This window comes from Engraulis encrasicolus, chromosome 2 (genome assembly GCF_034702125.1).
Source record: "Engraulis encrasicolus isolate BLACKSEA-1 chromosome 2, IST_EnEncr_1.0, whole genome shotgun sequence".
NCBI classification, from domain to species: domain Eukaryota; kingdom Metazoa; phylum Chordata; class Actinopteri; order Clupeiformes; family Engraulidae; genus Engraulis; species Engraulis encrasicolus.
The window spans coordinates 36,817,330-36,839,638 of NC_085858.1; the positions used below are offsets into that span (position 1 = coordinate 36,817,330).

The following is a 22,309-nucleotide window of genomic DNA, read 5'->3' on the forward strand; positions in this document are numbered from 1 at the left end:
TGATTGTCTAGTCAAGACCGCGTCGTTAGTTCTATCGCATCTGGTTGTCTAGTCAAGACCCCGTTACTAATACTATTGCATATGGTTGTCAAGTCAAAAACCCAGTCGTCAATTCTATCGCATTTGGTTGTCAAGTAACCCCAACATTCTGCGCGCGTCCTTACATGCCTCCGATCAACCGTATCTCACTCATTTCGTAAAGTCTTCACGAAAATAATATATTAATTTTCGTGGTGCATTCACGTTATTGCCCGCCTTTCGTAAAGTCTTGACGAAAATAATAGATTACTTTTCACGCTGCCTATTCACTTGAATTGCCCGACTGTTGCCTAGCGACCCACTAGTTTGATGCCCTTTCGGTAGCCGTCAAACATTTCAAACAAGCAATTTAGGGTTAGGTTTAGGGTTAAGGTTAGGGTTAAGGTTAGGGTTAGGGTTAGGTTTAGGGTTAAGTAGGGTTAAGGTTAGGGTTAGGTTTAGGTTTAGGTTTAGGGGACATGAGGCGTAAATACCGAAAGGGCGTCGAATTAGTGAGTACCGAGTGTATCAGCAGTGTTCTGTCAGCACCCCCTCCCCGCCCCTGCAGACGTTTGGATAACCATAGCAGCAGTGGGGCAATTCAAGTGAATAGGCAGCGTGAAAATTAATCTATTATTTTCGTGAAGACTTTACGAAAGGCGGGAAATAACGTGAATGCACCACGAAAATTAATATATTATTTTCGTGAAGACTTTACGAAAGGCGTGAGATAGGGCTCCTCCGATAGAGGCGGGTCTCAATAGATTAAGAAGTGGTGCCCATAGCAACGTACCAAGCGCAGTGGTGAATCTACTTTCTCACGAAGCCTTAGATCATTAATACTTAAATGCTGGTAACCGGGTGATAAGCGGAATAACGGCCTTCGAGGTGTCCCGATATCAAGGGAAAATAGACTTGGCGACTAACCAGGATCTCAGACAGGGCTGAACAAAAACAATACGCAGCATTGTCGGGTCCTGGCAAGTTAATACACTCGCCTCCAAAAGAGTTGTCGCCTACCCATCTGTTTGGAATAACAGCTAATAACCTGACTTTCAATTAATCACTTGGCTTCAGAAGTCACTCATATGAAAGCTACAACCCTCTCGAATGAAAATGAATTTACAAAAATAAATTTCATGCACCAAAGAAAGATTGACCCTTTAATGAACACAGACAGGGCAGATTTTGACAAGACAAAAGTTTTGTCGCCTATCGAACATAATGTGAAAATGAGCAGATAAGTCATTTCAAAACACTTCAAATATGCAGATCGGGTGTCATTCTTAATCACTGATTCACTCACACCTCTCCAGAAAATCAACTTCGGCCTTAGGTGTATGTTTAGGGTCATTGTAATCATGGAAAGCAACACAATGAAAATCAATGGAGTTCAATGAGAGATGGTGACATATTTGCTATTCGTAGAGCAATACATTTTTAACTTCATGATGTAATCAATGATAAAAGCCCTCACACACCAGCAGCATGCATGCAGCTCCACATAAGAGCTGTATCCCTCCCATGTTTGACTTTAGGCACGTTGTATTGTTTCCAAATTCTTCACCTTTAACCCTATCGCGCCGGATGCATCATATATGTCTCATCAAATTCAAAGCCCTCTCCACGCTGACACACAAAAAAATCGATCTGAAAAACATCCTGCGTGTCATTTCCAAACGCCCTGCAGTACACGGAAACCGCCACAAGAGAGCAGCGGTCGACAACAAGTTGACCACAGCTCGGCGAAAAACAGGAAAATGGGGTAGAAGCGGTTTCCCTGACCGACGCTGAGATTTCGTCAAATTGCATAAGGTTTGTGTACAAATTTCCGAAATATAACTCTACATCCTTTAATTTGAACACTTGCTTTGTGCAATTAAGCAAAGAAGAGTTTATATTTTTACACCGTGTTGCAGAGAGATCGTTCTAAAACTGATGAGACATATAAGCACCATCCGTCGGTGGCAGGAAGTCAGCCATCAATGCATTTGCTCCATAGGGAAACTTACAAAGCATACCACGACGATCGTTTAACAAAACACACAAGTTGTTTTATTTCAAGACAAAGATATCGCCTTAAGAAACAGGTTTTACTTGCAATTTTGAAAATGCAATGCAAAATGTTGAAATTATGATCTCGTAAAAAATGCATTGAAGTGAATGGAGAAATGGTCCAATTGTAGTAATGGACCCATATATTCAAATTACACATCAAAAATGAATAATGATCTATATTACACTCATAAATAGGTTGTTGAGCATTCGATCAGCTATGTTTTTACATAGATTTTAAAAAATTACCCAACCAGGCTGTGGGAAATGTAAAATATGGTCCTGCTAAAACAAGGATAGGCTTAAAAAAATGGCAGGATCTCACTAAATATTTAAAGATAATCCTCAAATGAAATTGTCTGACAACTTTTTTAAATTAAAAAAAAGTTGTAAATGCATTAAAAGTCATTTTTCAATGGTCATGAAATTGGAATTTTCATTCATTAAAAGCCTGATGCATCATATATGATGCATTAAATATCTCAGCGACCTTAACAAAATTTTGATTTTTTTTTTACATTTCTTATAAGGGACCAATATTGAAGCAAATTACAAAAAATTAGAATTTTCTCTCATTGCTTTCATGGTTCAGGTTTCACAGGGTTAACACCAAAGACGTCTCTCTCACTTTCCTGTCTCAAAAAAGCCAGCCAAGAGTATGTCAGGCCTAATTCTGACAAAAATGAAGGCTAATGGGACTCATACTCTGAAGTCAAGATCCCAAGATCAACCATTTTAGAACTGATAGCATCAAAACTATATGGTGTTGGAGATGAAGAATATGAAAAAAGAGAAATGGTGCATAAAGTGAAACATGGTACAGATACAGCTCTTATGAGGAGCTGCATGCGTGCTGCAGGTGTTTGAGGGCTTTTATCATTGATTAAATCATGAAGTTAAACATGTATTGCTCTACGAATAGTGAATATGTCACCATCTCTCATTGAACTCCATTGATTTTCATTGTGTTGCTTTCCATGATTACAATGACCCTAAACATACACCTAAGGCCAAAGTTGATTTTCTGGAGAGGTGAGAGTGATTCAGTGATTAAGTATGACGCCCAATATGCGTATTTGAAGTGTTTTGAAGTGACTTATCTGCTCATTTTCACATTATGTTCGATAGGCGACAAAACTTTTGTCTTGTGAAAATCTGCCCTGTCTGTGTTCAATAAAGGGTCAATCTTTCTTTGGTGCATGAAATTTATTTTTGTACATACATTTTCATTCGGGAGGGTTGTAGCTTTCATATGAGTGACTTCTGAAGCCAAGTGATTAATTGAAAGTCAGGTTATTAGCTGTTATTCCAAACAGATGGATAGGCGACAACTCTTTTGGAGGCGAGTGTAGTAGCGTGAGCAATACAACTACATGCTGAAACTAGTAGGGATTCTTCTCCTTTCAGATTGTATGTGTGTCTGTGTGTGGTGTGGTGTGGGGTGGGCATGCGTAAGTTTAGGGGATTTTACTGTGAAAATATACAGTAGGCCTACAATTGGCACCCACCACACTTACAATTCTCTGCTCATACACTCACATCTTAGACAGTCCCAAAAGGTTTTCGGGGCAGGCTTCCTCCCTCACTTGATGCAGATGCAGCTTCATACACGGCCAGCACTTTTAGTGCCTGGTCATCAAGTCCGTCAAGGAATTACTCTGTGCCTGCCTACCACTTACTGGGGGGGCAATCGCCATTCCAACAGTATGTGATTGTCATTCCGAGCCTCTAATGTCCCTGCTCTTTTTCTGCCTTGTCCTACGCAGGAAGTGTTTTTTTTCCAGACTCCAAGCCCACATTTAAAAGTGTTCTGTTAAGTGCTTAGAGGCTCTATTGACTCCATTGACATTTGCAACAATGTTCGACACAAGCGGAAAGTGGTGGAGTGACAGCGCAGTTACATGATCAGTGTATCATTTTGTCACGGTCCAAATGCCTGCTTTGTCATACCTGGTCCCATACATCTGGGATGTAGCCTATTTTCAATAACACCTCAATGTCGGAATGGCGGGGTGTCCCTTAAAACTCTCCTGAAAGTGGAAAAGATAAAAAAAGAAAGGGATAAAAGAAAGACAAAAAAGTTTGAGTTTGGCTGACACCCTTGCCAAGGTTGTCTGAGGTGACACTAGACAGCAGGTATTCCATGCACATTCATAGCACAAAAAAACAATTTCAATTTATTTGCTTAGGGGTATAGACTCTTGAGATAAGATATCTCGTTTTCGAGGGGGTCCCCAGGACAAACAGTACAGTACAAAACACTAAACAGGGACAGAAAAAGAACAGCATCAGGCATGGTCTACTTGAGTGGTTTCAATCAAGTGGGGTGTGTGTGTGTGTGCGTGTGTGCATGCATGGGTTGTCATGAATAACATGTAAAAAAAATATTACGCCATACAACCTGAATGAGTAGTGTGACCGACCCAGCAGAGCAGCATTCCTCTCCTTTTATATGTGTCCTAAAAAGTGGGCAAATGTCAAGCGTACTTCATTGTCAAAAAGCTATGGATTCAAAGAGAGGGCCTGCTCCTTTCAAGTAGGCTTAAGTTATGTGGTGGTGCGTTTGCTGAATTCAAAATCAGAAAGTCTGAAGCTCGCACTCGGCAGGTCACCAGGTGGAATAATTAGGCCTTTGTGTCCTGCCAAGGGTTTCTCTGTGCATTACAGACCAGAAGGCTTATTGGAAGAGATTAAAACTTGGGGCCATCTCAATTTTTGCTCAAAATTCAATATGGCTGCCGTTTTCCGAAATGGCTGATTTGCGTGCATTTTTCATTATACTGTAAGGTACAAGGATATTCATAAAAGATGACCTATTCTGTCCTGGCCTATTCTGTTCTATTCCCTTCTATACATGTTTACAAAGGTTGACTAAACTAGAAAAGTTAAAACAAAGTTGGACACTTCGAAATATCCAAAGGAAAGTGCTCAGAATAATGGTTGAATTGCACATAGAGAGTCCATGGCTGGGAAAATAAGGCCTGTTGTCCTGTCAAGGGTTTCACAGTGGATTACAGACTGGAAGGCCTATTGGAAGAGATTAAAACTTGTGGCCATCTCAATTTGTGCCCAAAATTCAATATGGTCGCCGCTTTCCGAAATGGCTGATTTTCATGATACTGTAAGGTGATATTCATAAAAGATTACCTATTTTCAGTCCTATCCTGTCCTATTCCCTTCTATACATGTTTACGAAAGTTGACTAAACTAGAAGAGTGAAAATAAAGTTGGCTACTTTGAAATATTCAAAGGAATGTACTCAGAATAATGGTTGAATTGCACATAGAGAGTCTATGGCTGGGAAAATAAGGCCTATTGTCCTGCCAAGGGTTTCACAGTGGATTTCAGACCGGAAGGCCTATTGGAAGAGATTAAAACTTGTGGCCATCTCAATTTGTGCCCAAAATTCAATATATCCGCTGCTTTCCAAAATGGCCAATTTTCATGCACTTGTCATTACGTATAACGTAAGTTCATATTTGTGAAAGACTACCTATTTTCAGGACAATTCTGTCCTATTCACTTACATACAGTACATGTTTACACATGAAAATAAGTGATTGCATTGCACATAGCGAGTCCATGGCTGGGAAAATTAGGCCTATTGTCCTGCCAAGGTTTTCACAATGCATTACAGACCAGAAGGCTTATTGTGAAATATTAAAAAAGTGGGGCCGTCTCAAATCTACTTCATAATTCAGTATGGCCTCTGTTTTTCAAAATGGCAGATTTTCATACATTCTTCACAATACTGTGAGGCCATAATGATGATTAAAGATGACCTATTGCAGTTAAATTATGTCATATCTCTTTGCAGACATGAGTACAAAAGTTGGCTACAAAAAGATATATTTTGTCTATTTGAAATATCCAGAAGAATGTTGTCAGAAAATGTCAATTTCAGGCATACATTTTTTGCAATAAAGCACGTGTGTGCGTGTGCGCGCGCGTCCGTGCGTGTGTACGTGTGTGCGTGCGTGCGTGCGTGTATGTGTATTTTTGCCCCAGCATCTATCTTTACACACGCTAACATAGGCATTTCATACATAACATAGGTATTTCATTACATTCAGGTTATTACCTGATTATCACATTATTAGCTAACTTCAAAAGACCTGTTTCTTTTATATTGGAAACCCAGAAATGTTGTCTATGTTTTTTTTTAATCTCAGCAATATGTAGTCTTCATATTGCCAGACTTCCCTATGTCATGCTATTTGCGTTATCAGGATCTGTTGGGTTGAAGTGCTGTTAGAGTTGACAAAGACACTACTGCTATGATGCAGTAGTAATATCCATGTACTGTTTGGCAAGTATGTCAGGACATATCATCAGTGATGATTCATGGGTGATTCACTGGGCGTTTGGGGTCTTTCAGCAGCTGAACTGAACTCTAGGAACCACTCTACTTGTGTAAGTAGAGGGCAGGGTGAAACAGTTGGCACTGGAGGAACTTTATGTCCTGGAAGGAAACATAGGGCTTTAGCATTGCTCTCAGGTAAGCCAGAGCAGGGCCTACTGTAGCTTTGTAGGCAAGGGTCAGGGCCTAGTATTCAAATCGAGCAGCCAAAAAGAGGAGTGACATGCAGTGACATGATTTTACTAGATTTTTATTATGTCATTTAGCAGGTCCAATAGTTATAGAATCCACGAAAAAAAACTTTTGTATATTTTTGGGGGGGGGGTTAAACCCTAAATGTACTCTCCTAAGCACATCGTTCATGACGCCAAGGTTTTTCTCAACATTGTTTGATGTTGTGAGTGACAGATTGAATCTTCAGCTGAGGAGCTCTGTCTTGGACAGACTCAACAGCATTCCAGTTTTAAAACATTCATCTGATAATTTTTGTGTTTCACCTCAACAGAATTCTTGAGAGACATTTGCCTCCCCCCTCGTGCTCCTGTCGTGGCAGGCAGGCTGACACCATAAGCAGCGTTGAAGCAGATAAGCAGACGTCCACTATGAAGAGACGAGCAGAAGAGCATGCAAAACAGCAGCTCAGGCATGTATTGGTGTCCATGACATCACCCAAAACATTAACCCCTTAGCGCCTTAGAGCCTATGTTATAACCTTATTGTCACCAAAATTGTAATAGCTATGTCTTAATCTGTTACTTGAGGCTCTTGGTATTGTCGTAGCAATGTTGTTACGAGTTGAGTATTTTTCAGCAAATGGTGAATAGGCCTGCCGGCAACCCCATCTGCAGTAAGAGGCTACGTAAATGTTCAGTGCAGAATGTAAATGCAAACAGTGTACGAGCAGTCATAGAGTGAAATCATAATGCTATTCATACACTAAAAGAAAGTGTTGCTATTAAAGGTGCACTGTGTAATATTTTTTAGCAGTTTTCATGCTGCCCATTCCCAAATGTGACATTTTTCATTAATACTTAACCACCAAGTTCTGAGTATTCGTTATGACTGGGAAAATTACACTTTTCATAGGCTACATGAAAAGTTGGATCTTCTCCATGTCCGCCATATTGAATTTCCAGAAATACATTTTTAGCTGCAAAACATACTGTACTTTGGTCATGCTATTACATATTAGTTTATTATTTAGTAAATATGTATGAAAAGATCAAAATTGGGAATAGGCAGGACAGTTTCAGCACTGTGCATCTTTGAGCATTAATGGCTTTTAGTCTATTATTCAATATTTGTATGGACTGTTTCTGAATGGCCATTAGGGACTCGACTGGTTTTGCTGGAGTCCTCATCAGTCCCCCCAACTCCCCCCTGCAGTACCCCTCCCATGGAGTCACGGTGGAGCCCCTGAAGACAACTCTCCTGCCAGGTAATAATAATAATATAATATAGATAAAATATAGATATTTTGAAATAATAATAACAATCACAATAATAATAAGCCTAATAATGATAATGAATAAATCAATATTTAAATATAAATAGATAATAATACATTACATCAAATTAAAATGAACAGTAGGCCTGTTCCATCTGCATCTCCTGTTGTTACTGTATGTCCTCAGTACATGAAGCCCGATGAGGTAATAAGATAGTGTACACTTTCAGGACATTTTCAGTAATAGGCAAACAACACAGAAGAATCTTCTGACAGCTTCTGTTCTGCGGTCTATGGGCTGAAAAGCACAGTTGCAAAACCGGAGGAGCATCCCTCCTGTACAAAAGTGTTTACGTATACAAGCTATAAGAAAATCCGACTTGTATCTCAGTAGACATAATCATGTTTGTATCAACACCCCTGTGGTCTGAATTTTCTTCATCCCGAATTGCCAGCAGTCGTTAAAAACTCAAATAAGGCTGGATTTTTAATTGCAAGTTCAAGGCCATCAGTCAGAGGTAGGGTTTTTGACTGTGGACCGCAGAAGCCGTCAGAAGATTCATTGTTTGCCTGCTCATGAGTGATTTAATCCGCTGACTTCAAAAGCAGATACATTTACATAAAAATCCTGACGAATGTTCCTTTGAATTAAATCAGGTATTATCATCTGTTGTAATTGTTATGGGTGTTGTAATGAATATCTAATATAGGAAATCATTTTTCCAGGGTTGGCTGTACATGCCCAAGGAAGAACGGCTTTCAAGGTGTGTACTCTTTTAACCTGGTCTTGTTTTTCTGTTCGGTTCTGTTCCAAATATGGCCGTAATGTATGAAGCAAATGTGTTCTATACTCGTGGAGATACACAAATGCCTCTTTTCCACTGCCGATTTTCTGGTAGGCCAACAGCTCGACACAGCACCACCATGTCCAGTCCACCATGTTTTTGTTTTTTGAATAGGCACAACACAATTCAAAGGTAAACCAAAAAGTGGTAAACCGAGTTGCGCCGCTGTGTCAAGCTGTAGGCCTACCAGAAAACTGGCAGTGGAAAAGAGGGAAAAGGAGGCTTTTAAAATGCTATCTTCCTAACACTGAGTCAGTAATTTAAAAAGAGCTGGATAAGCGGTCGTTTGATAGGCTTTGAGAGGAATGAGTCACTTAAGGTGTGGATCCTATCAAAGGGCAATAAATGTATAAAAGTGCTGTGTCACAATGACAATGGGAGTTGGAGTTTCTCAATGGGCTTTCACTTCACTTCCACACCCTCTGTGCTCTCTCTCTCTATCTGTTTTCCATCGCTTTGGTTGATTCTGATTTGACAATGCCTTTACTTTGGCCATTCATCCTGCTAATTCAACTGCTATTACTTACAGTGTCATTTGTGTTGGGTTAACTGTAAAGGCGAACTTGCATCTCATAAACTATCGCTAAAATTGTTGAAAGCATGAACCTTGAAAGTATAGGGCAGCAAGAATGGCAGAAGTAATTGACAGTGTGCAGTGTTGCCAGATTTTCTGCGACAAATAAGCGACTGACGTCCTGAAAACAAGCCCAAAAGAAGCGACTGACGGGCATCGTGAAAACAAGCCGAAAATAAGCAACCGAAGGGGTGGGTTGTCAGTCGCGTGCCTAGTCAGGGAAGACCTTGCTCTTTGCGAGGGTCTGTGTGGCAGCTAAAATCCCCTGAAGTGACCACAGAAAGTGGAAGTTAACAATGCTGTAGTAGGGTCACTTGTAAGGATGAGTGAGAAAAGACGAGTTGCCATTGAGAAACACATTCAAATGACCGGCAGAGCAGAAGAAAACATGAAGCCCAACCCTGAAAAGAACAAGCCCAAAAAAAACGCAACCCGCGACTTTACACATTTTAAAGCGACTGCTCAAAAAAAGAAGACCAAGGTCGCTTATAATAAGCGGACTTGGCAACACTGACCGTGTGTAGAGGAAAGCCCTTTATATGCTGCAGAGGTGTCACCAGGTTTTTGGGCATTAAGAGTGCCAAGAGAGAGGCTAAACTTCAGTTAACTTTATGGCAATGGTATCTTTTGAAGCACTTCTTGGATTCTCATATTAACCTTACCCCTACCTAAAAACCCTCACCTGATCTACAGTGTAACAAGCATTGGGAGTCCCAGTAGACCTTATTAAATTTGGAAGGCCATTCTACAAAAAATAGGCCTAATAATCCTTAAAGCTGTCCTCTCAACGTCATTTCATTAATATTGTTGTGTTCCTCATTGTTATTGAATGTGTTACGTTCCTGTTTTAAAAAAACTTTCTGGTTGCTTTGTATCAAGCCGTTTTTGCAAGCTAGCAAGGTGGCTGGTGGAGAAACGAGAGGGTGTTCTGGGTTTCTCGGGGAAACGCGTCTCTGATTGACTCCTGCTCTCGTGGAAATGCGTCTCTGATTCGCTCAGTCCTCCTGTCCTTGGAGAACTTGTAATGGGAAACAGAGTCGCCACTTCCCCGGGTGGTACTGCACTAAAGGGGCGCCAACGGAGGCGTGCAGGCTCCATTCAGGAGTGGGCATGCTGTATGTATGAGGCTTTGTGCTCTGTGTGTATCTGAGAGTAGCAACCAGCTGATAGCTGAGCCAAGCTAGGTTTCGGGCCACCAGACATTAGGCTCGTTTGCAACCACGCAGCAAAAGATTTGATCAAAACGTGATTTGCTTGGTCATAAAAAGGAGGGGATAACTGCGTCGCAACCAAGCTGGACACATCAGGACGACGAGATTTCAACAGCGGCAAAGAAGGTGGATCTATGGGTCTGTGGGTGGATCTACCTTTTTTGACAGCGGGTGTACCAGGGCGCCCTCTTGTGGAATTAAGTCATCATGGCGCTAATTCCATGACGTGCTTACCAATGTCGGCACATGCTTGTGAAATCCGAGACTCTCTCTGCCTCTCGAAGAGAAATCGGATGGTCTTGAGGTAGAGACACAGGTTACCACTCGGTGAATCATGGTACAACTCTTAGTTAAATTTGTGATGATTTGGCCTCACTTCCATGTAATAATTCAGTTAATTAGTGCTCACTTTAGGCTATTCATTTTGTGTTTTGGGACCAAAGTCGTCATTCAGATAGGACCGTTTTAAAATTACTTAACAGCGCCAACCCATCCTGCGAGGGTTGAACCCAGGTGTTCAATATGTAGCTTTACCATGGAGCGCCAACCACAAAGGCCACTCTGTTTCGTGCACTCTCATACATAAAGGACAAGATAAGTCGCTCGCAACGGGTCTGTTTCCACATTAACCATCAGCAACTAAAGACTTCCCGTGTTTCGGTGCAGTTTCGAACCAGGGACCTCATGAATGGAAGTCAGGCGCGCAACCACTACTCTAACCGTCGAGCAGGCGGCCCACGGAATAGTACTGTTTTTGTAACCTACGGCATACACTCCTAACGTGGCGAAGATGGAGCATCTGATGACAGGGTGGTTTGTTTCTTTTTTTTTTCTGTTGTAAGTGGGTTGTGCGACCATACATATGGATGATACCATATGCTGCATTTGAGCATGAAATGCATTTCAGCATGTAGAAAATGAAGCACGTTCAACTACACACACATGAATCACATGAGCTATGAACACCAATCACGGCAGATTCCTCACATCATGGAGGAGGTCTTCTGCCCAGCGCAGTAGGTTTCTGCTACTGCGTAGCTGCTTGACAAAAATTTTGTTCCCGCGATGGTTCAACGCCATGTGACACGACTGCCGCGCAGAGGTCACTCCCTTCAACTGCGTCGTGAACGGCAAATTCTAACCAGGATGCTTCACGCGGACACACTGAGCATGCTCGCTGCCTAGCAAATTTTCAACCTCGCAGGAAAGACGCTGTCATGAACGCCCTTATTGCTTGTTTTGAAAACAAGTAGAAAAAAATTACTTGACATGTTTTTAGCAAAATGGGTCGACATAAACCTTTGTGGCCAACGCCTTCTTTCGACGTGACACAAGACAGAAAGGCTTTCGTTATTCACTCGTTTCTCTGCATTATTTATGTAAATTGGGATACACCGGGAAACACAGACAGGCAAGGTGACGCACCGCTGTGAGAGCCTTGCAAGTGAGTTTAACTTGGGGTGACCGTCCGATATTCAAAAGGAGTGAGTAAAACTGTGTTTTATCGGAAGTTGGCCTTTAAATTAAAAACGAATCTCTATCCATAAATAAACAGTAATGCATTTAACAGGGTAGACATTACAGATCATTTGGTAACACTTTACTTGACACCAGTGTCATAAGCATGTCATTACAGTGTCATAATAGTGTCATAGATAAGTCATAGATAAGTCTTAAACATTATGTCCATGTCATAAACATTTTATGACTGTTGGCCTGCCATAACCGAATGTCACTTAACTGTGCCATGACAATATTATGACACTTTATTATATGGTTGTGACGTCATCTGTCGAATGCTCCATTCATTTCAACGGGGCTCCCCAACGTTCGGACGTCTGTTATTTTTCGATAACGGACGGGTTGGTCTATAACAGACCGCTGTCAATGGCAACAAGACTTTTCACTGCTAAAGCGACTTTTCAACAAGACTCTAATCAGCTGCTGTGATAGACAGCACCCGTTGTCCTGGCTACCGCTGTCAATGGCAACAAGACGTTCACTGCTAAAGCCAATGTTTCATATCACTCCGCAGGGGGTCCGGTCTTTTGTCACTCTAATCAGATGCTGTGATAGACTACACCTGTTGTCCTGGCTACCTAGCTGTTGCCTAGCGGTGTTCCACAACGGCACTGTTTTGTTTTGCGCAGCAACAATCTTAACATTAAATAGGTCTAAAGAAATGTCCCCGCCATGTGTGAATCATTTAAGTATATCCATATAATAAGCGGGTTAACTTTCGGCGATTCGGTCGCTTTGTGGAATAGCAGCACTTCAGAGAGAACAAGACCCCTCCGCTCCGCGTCGGGGTCTAAAGATTCTCTCTGTCGTGCTGCTATTCCATGGTAGCGACCTTCTCGCCGAACGTTAACCCTTACGTAATGACATGCTTATGACCCCAGTGTCAAGTGAAGTGTTCAATCATATGTATGCGTTAGCAGCCTTTGCAGCCTGTTTATTCTGTCTGTCATGTTCCATGTGTCCATCCTCTTTGTGTGGTTGCGCAGGTGTCCCTGAATGCTTCCCACGGTGTCATGGCCGTGCAGGGGGTTCCACAAGACGTGAGAGGCCAGAATCAGAGCGTTCTGGACATCAGTGCCACGAGCCTGGCACACCTTAATGAGCTGCTGGCACAGGTGACCTACTGCAGCACGGCCTACCACTTACACATGGAGGACTGGGGTAAGTGGCGCTGGTGGAATGGGCATGGGTGTACTGAGGATACAAAAGACACGTTGACCAGAGGCTAAATTGGGTCAGGGGTGCATTTCTCAAAACCAAAGTTGCTAACCACAGACCTATAGTAACCTAGACTGGCGATGGGCCTCGAAATTTTCGGATTTCTCAGCAGTCAGACCAAAGGAAACCGCCATCTTGGTGAAGACTCCCATAACCACAGACTTTTACGTAATGACGTCATCAGTCCATAAGCAAGCTTGCACAGTCAGCTTTACTGAACGTACGGTTTATGTACATACCTACAGGGCTCTAAATTAACACACGCCAACCCGCCAAACACGGGTGAAAATTAATTTTGGCTAGTAGAAAAAAATACCTACCCGCCAATTTGGCCAGTAGCGCCCGAGTACAGTAAATTATGAACGGTAAACCGCTGCTATGACGAACGTGCGCACGTTAAGTATGCAGAGCCCTTAAGGCGAGATTTCCTACATTACCCATGGACACTAGCGTCACGACGTAGCCTCCCACCGTGGGCTTTCCAGTGCAGCAAGCGGCAACTCCATGCTGTTGCGCGCGCCAGCATTGAAAACATTTCAGACGACCAGCCTTCTGTCAGCTACGCTCACACTATTCTGACAGGCAGCTCTCCTCCTATGCTCTCGTCGATTTCGCTACAACCTTTTTAACGCCACTACTACTATTATTACTAGGCTGAACCTTGCTGTAACAGGCTGCCTTTTTGAAGCAGCGAGGCCCTGACCGTTTCAATAACATGACTAACGCAGATTATGCCTATGTTTTGTGCGAGTGATGCGAATGTGGCGGTGGTTAGAGCAAAGTTCTGTGTGTTGGTGAATGCTAGTAGTAATTGTAACCGTAATAATAGTGACGTTAAAAAAGGAGTGGTTGTGGAACGAAATAGCGACAAGGGCAGAGGAGGAGAGCTGACTGTCAGAGTAGTGTGAGCGTAGCTGTCAGTTCAGTTGTCTTCTGAAATGTTCCGAGTCCTGGCGCAACTTAGTTGGAAAGCCCACGCCATCGGAAAGAAAACAAATAACAAAAAAGCAACCAACGACGAAGCTGTGGAAGTAACAAAGGAATCGAAGATTCCCGTGATATTATTTACTTTTAGTTAAACTAGGCTTCTTGTCATTTTGTTGCGCATGGTAGATAAGAGTAGAGCTCCTCCTCTCCTTTTCCTCTCATCACTTCTCCTTCCTTGGGGTGTGCGTATGTGAGGTTTTGGAGAGTTTTGCTGTGTGCTTGGTTACTGTATGTTAAAGGTCTGTTATGTGAGTGGCTTGTGTGATGTGATTCAGCTGTTTTCAGAGGAATTGAACAAAAACTAAATCAAATTGATTAGGCCTAAGTAATGAAAGTTAAAAATAAAGCAGAAGTTAAAAAATAATGAAAAAATATATAGCCTATAATAGGCCTATAGTATGCAGGCCTATATATAGTGTATATAGTGTAATTGTTGAACAAAATTACCATAATTAAAAAAAAAAAACTAGCCTAACACATAGTTTATTTTGGCGAGATTGAAAAAAAATGGCTAGTTGAACTTCTGTTTGGCTGGTAAGAAAAAATGTCCACTAGCCAAATTGGCTGGTGGTGGAAAAAGTTAATTTAGAGCCCTGCATACCTATATACATAGTTGTCAAAAAGAGTAAAACCGTAAACTGCATTTCTGCAACGAATAGAGTCTAGGAAGGGGTTGCCAGATGAGATGATGATCGTGTGCCCTTTTCTACCCGAAGACCGCCTTCCTAAACGGCCCGATTTGGCGGGAAACCGTCTGATCTGGCAAGACCGCTTAACTTCTGGGTCTCTAATAAAACGTTTGGTGGTAGTGAGGGTGATTCCTTTCCTGGAGTGACAATATAGATCAGGGTTCCCCAACCTTTTTCCCACCAGGGACCGGTTTGAGTCCCATTTTTTCGGCAGTAACGCGTTATAATAATAATAACCATAATAATAATCATAATGATGATGATGATGATGATGATTATTATGATTATGATTATTATTATTATTATTATCATTAATAATTAAGCGGGCTTGCGGAGCAAGGACCATGCAGAGCATGGCCCTTGCAGAGCAAGGCCCGATTATAGTAATCTCTAAGTCCTGTTTTATTATTATAGCTTGGTCTTGTGCAGGGGCAGTAAAAATAGAAAATGGATCTCCTCCTAGGCCTTTCGAGATAGAGACACCGTTCAAACACTAAAACGACCGGCTCGGCTTGGAGATCGCGTATAGTTATAGGCTTCTCCGTGTCTCTTATCGTTTTCCCGTTTTTGGCGATTTTGTTAAAGCCTGGGTCCCCATTGAAAACAGTGGTGGAACCTCCATGAACCAAAGTTCCGCCACTCTAAAGATTAGAGTGTAGGAGGCTTTTTCGGTCATAAAACATCAACACTTTCACCTAGAAGTTTAGTTGGCGCGTTGTTAGCGAGCTCTATGAGATGTCTCCAAATTGTCAAAGTTTCATCTCCCAACTCCCAATACTTTTTAAATGGCAGGTTTGTAAAAAAAACAGGCCTAGGTCTATGGAGAATCCCAGTCTTTCCAAAAATGCATTTTTCAAGAGATCAGCGCATGTCCCACACGGAGGTCCATTTGTGCCTGAACCCTTTAACCTATAAACTTCATTCAAAGACTGTTAGAGAGATCACAAGCATGACTCCGATCTGTGAAAAGGACACGTGCCAACTCCTTTTAGTTTTTTTACAACGATGTTGTAAAGACAAAAAACTCATTCTCATTTTGGCTTCTGCCTAGAGGACAATACTAACTGTCATTCAGAACAGGTGCAGTCAATGAAGTGTTCCATTTCAACTGTCACTGTCTCAAGATTCTATTCTTAACGAGCAGGTGCGAGCAACCATTCTAGAAGTCTATTGTTCAGCTCTGCAATGCAATGTAATATAGTCTTGCTGGACTGTGCATGACAGCTAGCTGCTTGGCTTAGTGGTAATGCATGCCGCTCCATTAGAAATATGGAGGTTGAGGGTTCGAACACCACCCGAAGCCATGTTGATTTTCTAAATTATATCATATGCAGTGTTCCTTGGCCAACTTAAAATGTCATGTATGTCATTTAGTATGGATGGCAAATGTGCTGAATTACAGATATTGAGGTTGGGGGTTCGAACCCCAGTCAAAGCCATGTTGATTTTCTAAATTATATCATATGCAGCGTTCCTTGGCCGACTTAAAATGCCATGTATGTCATTTAGTATGAATGGCAAATGTGCTGAATTACAGATATGGAGTTTGGGGGTTCGAACCCCAGTCGAAGCCATGTTGATTTTCAAAATTATATCAGTGTTCCTTGGCCAACTTAAAATGCCATGTATGTCATTTATTATCAATGGCAAATGTGCTGGATTAGAGATATGGAGGTTGAGAGTTCGAATCCCACTTGAAGCGATGCTGATTTTCAAAATTATATCATATGCAGTGTTCCTTAGCCAAGTTAAAATACCATGTATGTCATTTAGTATCGATGGCAAATGTGCTGAATTACAGATATTGAGGTTGGGGGTTCGAACCCCAGTCAAAGCCATGTTGATTTTCAAAATTATATCATATGCAGTGTTCCTTGGCCAACTTAAAATGCCATGTATGTCATTTAGTATGGATGGCAAATGTGCTGAATTACAGATATTGAGGTTGGGGGTTCGAACCCCAGTCAAAGCCATGTTGATTTTATAAATTATATCATATGCAGCGTTCCTTGGCCGACTTAAAATGCCATGTATGTCATTTAGTATGGATGGCAAATGTGCTGAATTACAGATATTGAGGTTGGGGGTTCGAACCCCAGTCAAAGCCATGTTGATTTTCAAAATTATATCATATGCAGTGTTCCTTGGCCAACTTAAAATGCCATGTATGTCATTTAGTATGCATGGCAAATGTGCTGAATTACAGATATGGAGGTTGGGGGTTCGAATCCCAGTCGAAGCCATGTTGATTTTCAAAATGATATCATATGCAGTGTTCCTTAGCCAACTTCAAATATCATGTATTGTATGTCATTTAATATCAATGGCAAAGGGGTTGGATTACAGATATGGAGGTTGTGAGTTCTAATCCCGCTCGAAGCCATGTTGATTTTCAAAATTATATCATATGCAGTGTTCCTTAGCCAACTTAAAATACCATGTATGTCATTTAGTATATCCCCAAAACGCAGAGCTACAACACTTTCAAGATGGCTGAATCCAAGATGGCTGAATCCAAGATGGCTGAATCCAAGATGGCTGAATTGTTTGGCCCATAACTTCTGACTGGGTGGATGGAGTTTTTCCAAGATTTCTTTTAGCTTTGTTTTCTCAATAGTACTTTGTTTCATCTCTGCCCCAAAAGGCAAGCCCGCTTCCAGCATTTTCTGTGAGAATGCATTTCTAGTTATTATTATTACTCTATTATTATTTCTTATCATTGGTATCATTAATAGGCCTAATAATAATACTATTAATAGGGTCTAAAAATAAGGCCTAACCCTTTTCCTTCACTCCATTCAAAATGTGTAACAGCCTACATTTAAACATAACATTTAGTAGTTGGCTATTAAACTGACAATTACTCCACTAATTTGTGGGGCCAGTTCTTGGTCATAGGGCTAGTGGTGCAAAGAATGATCACCCAAAACTTCTACGTAGCCTACTACTACTACTATTCTTTACCATGCGAGAATATGCGTTCTCTGGCCATGTTCATTTTCATTGAGGAACATTTTGCGCAGTGAAATTCATGGCTATTTATGACTGGGTTCTAGGTCTCCTGGTTAAGTGGCGCTTCTATTAATTCAAGGTCAACTGTTTCCAACTAGCAGTCGTCATTGTTTTTTCGAACAACACGGGGGATAGTTGGTTGGAAGCTGGAATTTGATACAGCTGAAGTTTGCCACTAGGAGCTCGTGCCCTCGCGTTTGTGTGGACTGCTGCAAACGTCTGATTCTACCGCAGTCTGAGTGCCTGTGGTTTTGTGTGTCAAAAACCCAATGCAATATTTTAAAAAGATTCAAACGATTGCATGTCATCGCCTTATTTTCTGCTAACGCTGACTTTCAAGAGCTCCTGAAACAAGTGTTGGTCGTTATTAGTTGCAACCACAAGACATGTCTCGCAACGCAATTACGTTCGTAACACAGCGTTGTTGTCACGGAACTGAAATAGCAACAAATGATAGAAGTAGATTCCTAAAATAGCTCCCAAAGTTTGCTTCGCAACGTTCAAAAGCCTTGAAAAGAAAGAGCCAGAGAAGACAGCCAACACTCCAAAACGGCAGTCATCATCCACTGTTTGCATTGCATCGCAGCATTGAAATATAAAGTGGGCGCGGCCTCGCAGCACGCTTCTGGCGCATTTGACATTCAACTAGTGATTGGACGGTAGCCTACAAAGAAAAGATTCCTTGTTATTGAAGATTAAAAGACTTGTGCTACGTCTAGGCTAATGCAAATATTAATATGGCGACTAAAAGTTATATTTGAGATATGTTCTGCACTGTAGTTCATGACAAAGGCATGTCTTCTGGATTTTCATGTTGTGTGGCCCGGTATAAAATAGTCCACGGACCGGCACCGGTCCGCGACCCGGTGGTTGGGGACCGCTGATATACTGTAGATGTTACAATTTGTCAAATTCTCACAGAAAATGATTGAAACCCATTTTGTAGTCACAGTTTGAAATCGTATGCATTCATATGGCTCACAGCTCTGATAGTCTTCAATAGGAGGAGCTGTGTCTGTGGTAGGAGCCGGTGGGGCGGGAAAAACGCAAAGATGGCTGCGCCCAGTCAATCCGAAATTCTGCTAGTGCCTTAAACCGCCCATTGCCAGTCTAGGTTAATATAGGTCTGTGTTGCTAACTATGTTAGCTACTTTGTTGTTTGCAATGCAATTTCCCATTGGTAACTACCCAAGTTGCTAACTGCTAACAACTACGCTTTCGAGAAACGCACCCCAGAATTGTCAAGAGTTAAGCCCAGGTTCATATGCACAGTAAGTCTGTGTTGCATCATGGGACATCAAAACCTTTTTTCATGCTTTCCCTCTCTGTACAGCTGGCTACTTTCTCCTCAGCGAGTCAGAAGTAGAGAGTAGAGAGAGTAGAGTAGAGTATCATTTATTGATCCCAGGGGGAAATTAGGTGTCAAGCACACATACAGCCAATATGATCTCAAATGGACGGGACCAGCAACGTGAAATATCCCTCAACTCAGGGCAGAGTATGCATGTTTTGTATGCATGCTCACGTTCTCTCTCTCTCTCTCTCTCTCTCTCTGTATTTCTCTCTCTCTCACACACACACACACACACACACACACACACACACACACACACACACACACACACACACACACACACACACACACACCAAATCATAAAGTGTCACATGTGCCTTAGCTGAGTGGCACATAGAAGCCAAGACAAAGTGACCAACCAAGTGTCCAGGAGTGTCAGAAGTCACTGTGCATAGTACAATATCCATTGTATTTCTTGGGGGGGAAATGCTCAAGGTGTGAATGAGAGTTTGTTAATTTTGTAATATAATGTAGAACGCCATCTATAAAACATTTTGAGAGCTCATCTCAATAATTACATACAGTACCTTGTCAAATAATTAAAACTGGGAAGTTTTTTAATGTATGGAACTTCTAACTCCTGACATTGACCTTAATCTTCACCTTGACCACGACCTTGATGATGAGTCCTATATGACCAGCGGTGTAGTCTACGCATTTACTCTCAATGAGTCTACTTGAAGTGACTATACTGTATATATCTGTGCTATTCAAAACAATGCATCAATCAATTTTAAGTGGGTATACTGAAATCCCTGAAATTTAGAAGTGGGCATACTCCGTATACCCGCGTTCTACGTAGATTACACCACTGTATATGACCTCTATGGGTAGGAGTTGACGAGTCTTGTGATTGTGGACCCCAGGAAGAGTAGCTGATATGTCTTATTAGCTAATGGGGATAAGATATCAAATATCTTGTAGCACACAACAGGTTTGCTTACATTTTACTACTGTAAATAGTCGTTGCTTCTGGATAATGATAATGGGTTATGAAAATCACAATGTCGTTACAGTCCACTTCTCTTTTGAGGACCACGAGGTCATCTTTCCGGTCACAGTCAAGAGGTCTTCAGTTCCTGTTCTGTACGAGGCAGATGAAGGTAGTCCCAAAAATAATTTGGTAACACTTTATAATAATGTCTGCTTATAAACCATGAATAACACTTAGTAAATAATTAACTAATGATGAACAAAACATTAACAAATGTTTGTAAATGACTAGGAAATATTAACAAATGTTTGTAAATGAATAAAATACTTTGTTATAAGGTATGTAAAATCTTGAATATATTATTTGTAGATATTTTATAAAGCATTAATAAAACTTGGATAATAATAAAAAACATTTGTTAATGTTTTGTTCATCATTAGTTAATTATTTACTAAGTCTTTACTAAGCAGACATTATTATAAAGTGTTACCAATAATTCTTTCAGAGAAATCTGTTATGCATATGATGGAATATGATGGTAGAGGTTATATTTTTACTCTATTTTCTTCTCTTTCCTTATTTTTTTTTTTACTCATCAGACATTAATTCTCAGGTTACCATTGTTACCAAGACATTCTTGAGATATCAAGAGCTGGGGTTATTGATCGACAGCATCAGGGTAAAATACCCGGACATCCAAATCATCATCGCAGATGACAGCATAGAACCAGAGAAAGTGGAGGGTCACAACATTTACCAGTACATCATGCCTCCTCTACAGGTAGGGTTTTTCCAATTACTACAACTCAAGTCAAGTCAGCTTTATTACCTCCGCTAAGGAGGTAATGTTTTCGGTCGTGTTTGTTTGTCTGTCTGTTTGTTTGTCAGCAGGATAAATCAAAAACGAATCAACTGATTTGGACGAAACTTTGTAGAGTTGTTAGTAATGACCCAAGGAACAAGTGATTAAATTCTGGTGGTGATCCGGATCAAGAACCGGAACGAGGACTTTTCAAAAGATTCTTCACCATCTAGACGCCCCCCCAGTGACCAGAAATTGAATTGCGGGGACTCCACAAAAATAAGGCAGAAAGAATTAGGGTGTAACATAGTCAAATGTATCAAGCACATTCCTTGGCGGAGGTCTGCGCTCTCTGAGTGCTTCTAGTTGACAATTTCTTTACATGCACTGGTCACACAAAGAATTGAAATTATGGTTCTTATTTTCCCATGCACACATATACTTAAGGTATAGACATTGACAGAATAGACATAGACAGTACACATACAGTACACATACAGTACTTATACCCACCTGTACACTACCCCCCTCTCTCAGGGTACTTAGCCCACTACAATCCACTCTCTTTTCCTCAATACTTCAGAATAATTTACTCTTTTGGGTCTAAGTAGAGTAGGACTTCAATTAAGAACACATATTGAAATGAAGTGAAATGCTTCATAGTTGACCGGAGCATTAATTGAAATGCTGTTTAAAAATAAAACGTTCAAAATATGCTATAAAAATTCATGTTATTTCCAGGGTTGGTTTGCCGGTCGGAACCTGGCTGGCTGTGTGTGTGTGTGTGTGTCTGTGTGTGTGCGTGCGTGCGTGCGTGCGTGCGTGCGTGTGTGTGCGTGCACGTGCGTGCGTACGTGTTTCTTTCCATGGACACAGCTGGGGGGCACTGCCGGGTCAGTTCGTTTCTACTTCACCCTGGACCACCAGGAGGGTGCGGACGGGGAGGGTGGCTGTCTGTCGCGGCAGAAGAACCAGCACCACAGCCCGCTCCCCGGCTTCAAGGACTGTGTGCTGGCAGACGTTGTGGTCAACTTTTTCCTGGCCAGGACCGATGCTGTGCGCAGGGTGGGATTCGACCCAAAACTGCAGCGGGCAGCCCACCCTGGTAGGTCGGCCGGGTATTTCATTCCATCCACAACACTGGGGGCTGCATTTCTTGAACTCTGGGGTACATTTGTTGAAACAACTTTGTTGTTTGCAATACAATTTCGCATTGGCAACAACTACCGAAGTTGCTAATTGTCTTACAACTGTTTTTGAGAAACACACTCCTGCTTTGTCA

At 41.5% G+C, this 22,309-nt stretch overlaps 1 protein-coding gene across 3 annotated transcripts in view; it reads left to right on the forward strand.

The window, feature by feature from the left end:
* The window catches only part of LOC134438250 (beta-1,4 N-acetylgalactosaminyltransferase 1-like), a 28,408-nt gene that overhangs the window by 3,315 nt on the left and 2,784 nt on the right, over positions 1-22,309 (forward strand). For 2 of the 3 annotated variants that reach the window (XM_063187767.1, XM_063187783.1), the window contains 7 exons: positions 6,939-7,076; positions 7,765-7,871; positions 8,607-8,644; positions 13,018-13,192; positions 20,308-20,394; positions 20,825-21,006; positions 21,769-22,132. In XM_063187767.1, the coding sequence (XP_063043837.1) occupies positions 6,939-7,076; positions 7,765-7,871; positions 8,607-8,644; positions 13,018-13,192; positions 20,308-20,394; positions 20,825-21,006; positions 21,769-22,132 (1,091 nt within the window). The remainder of the gene's footprint in view (positions 1-6,938; positions 7,077-7,764; positions 7,872-8,606; positions 8,645-13,017; positions 13,193-20,307; positions 20,395-20,824; positions 21,007-21,768; positions 22,133-22,309) is intronic. The other variant, XM_063187774.1, reaches the window with a different exon arrangement.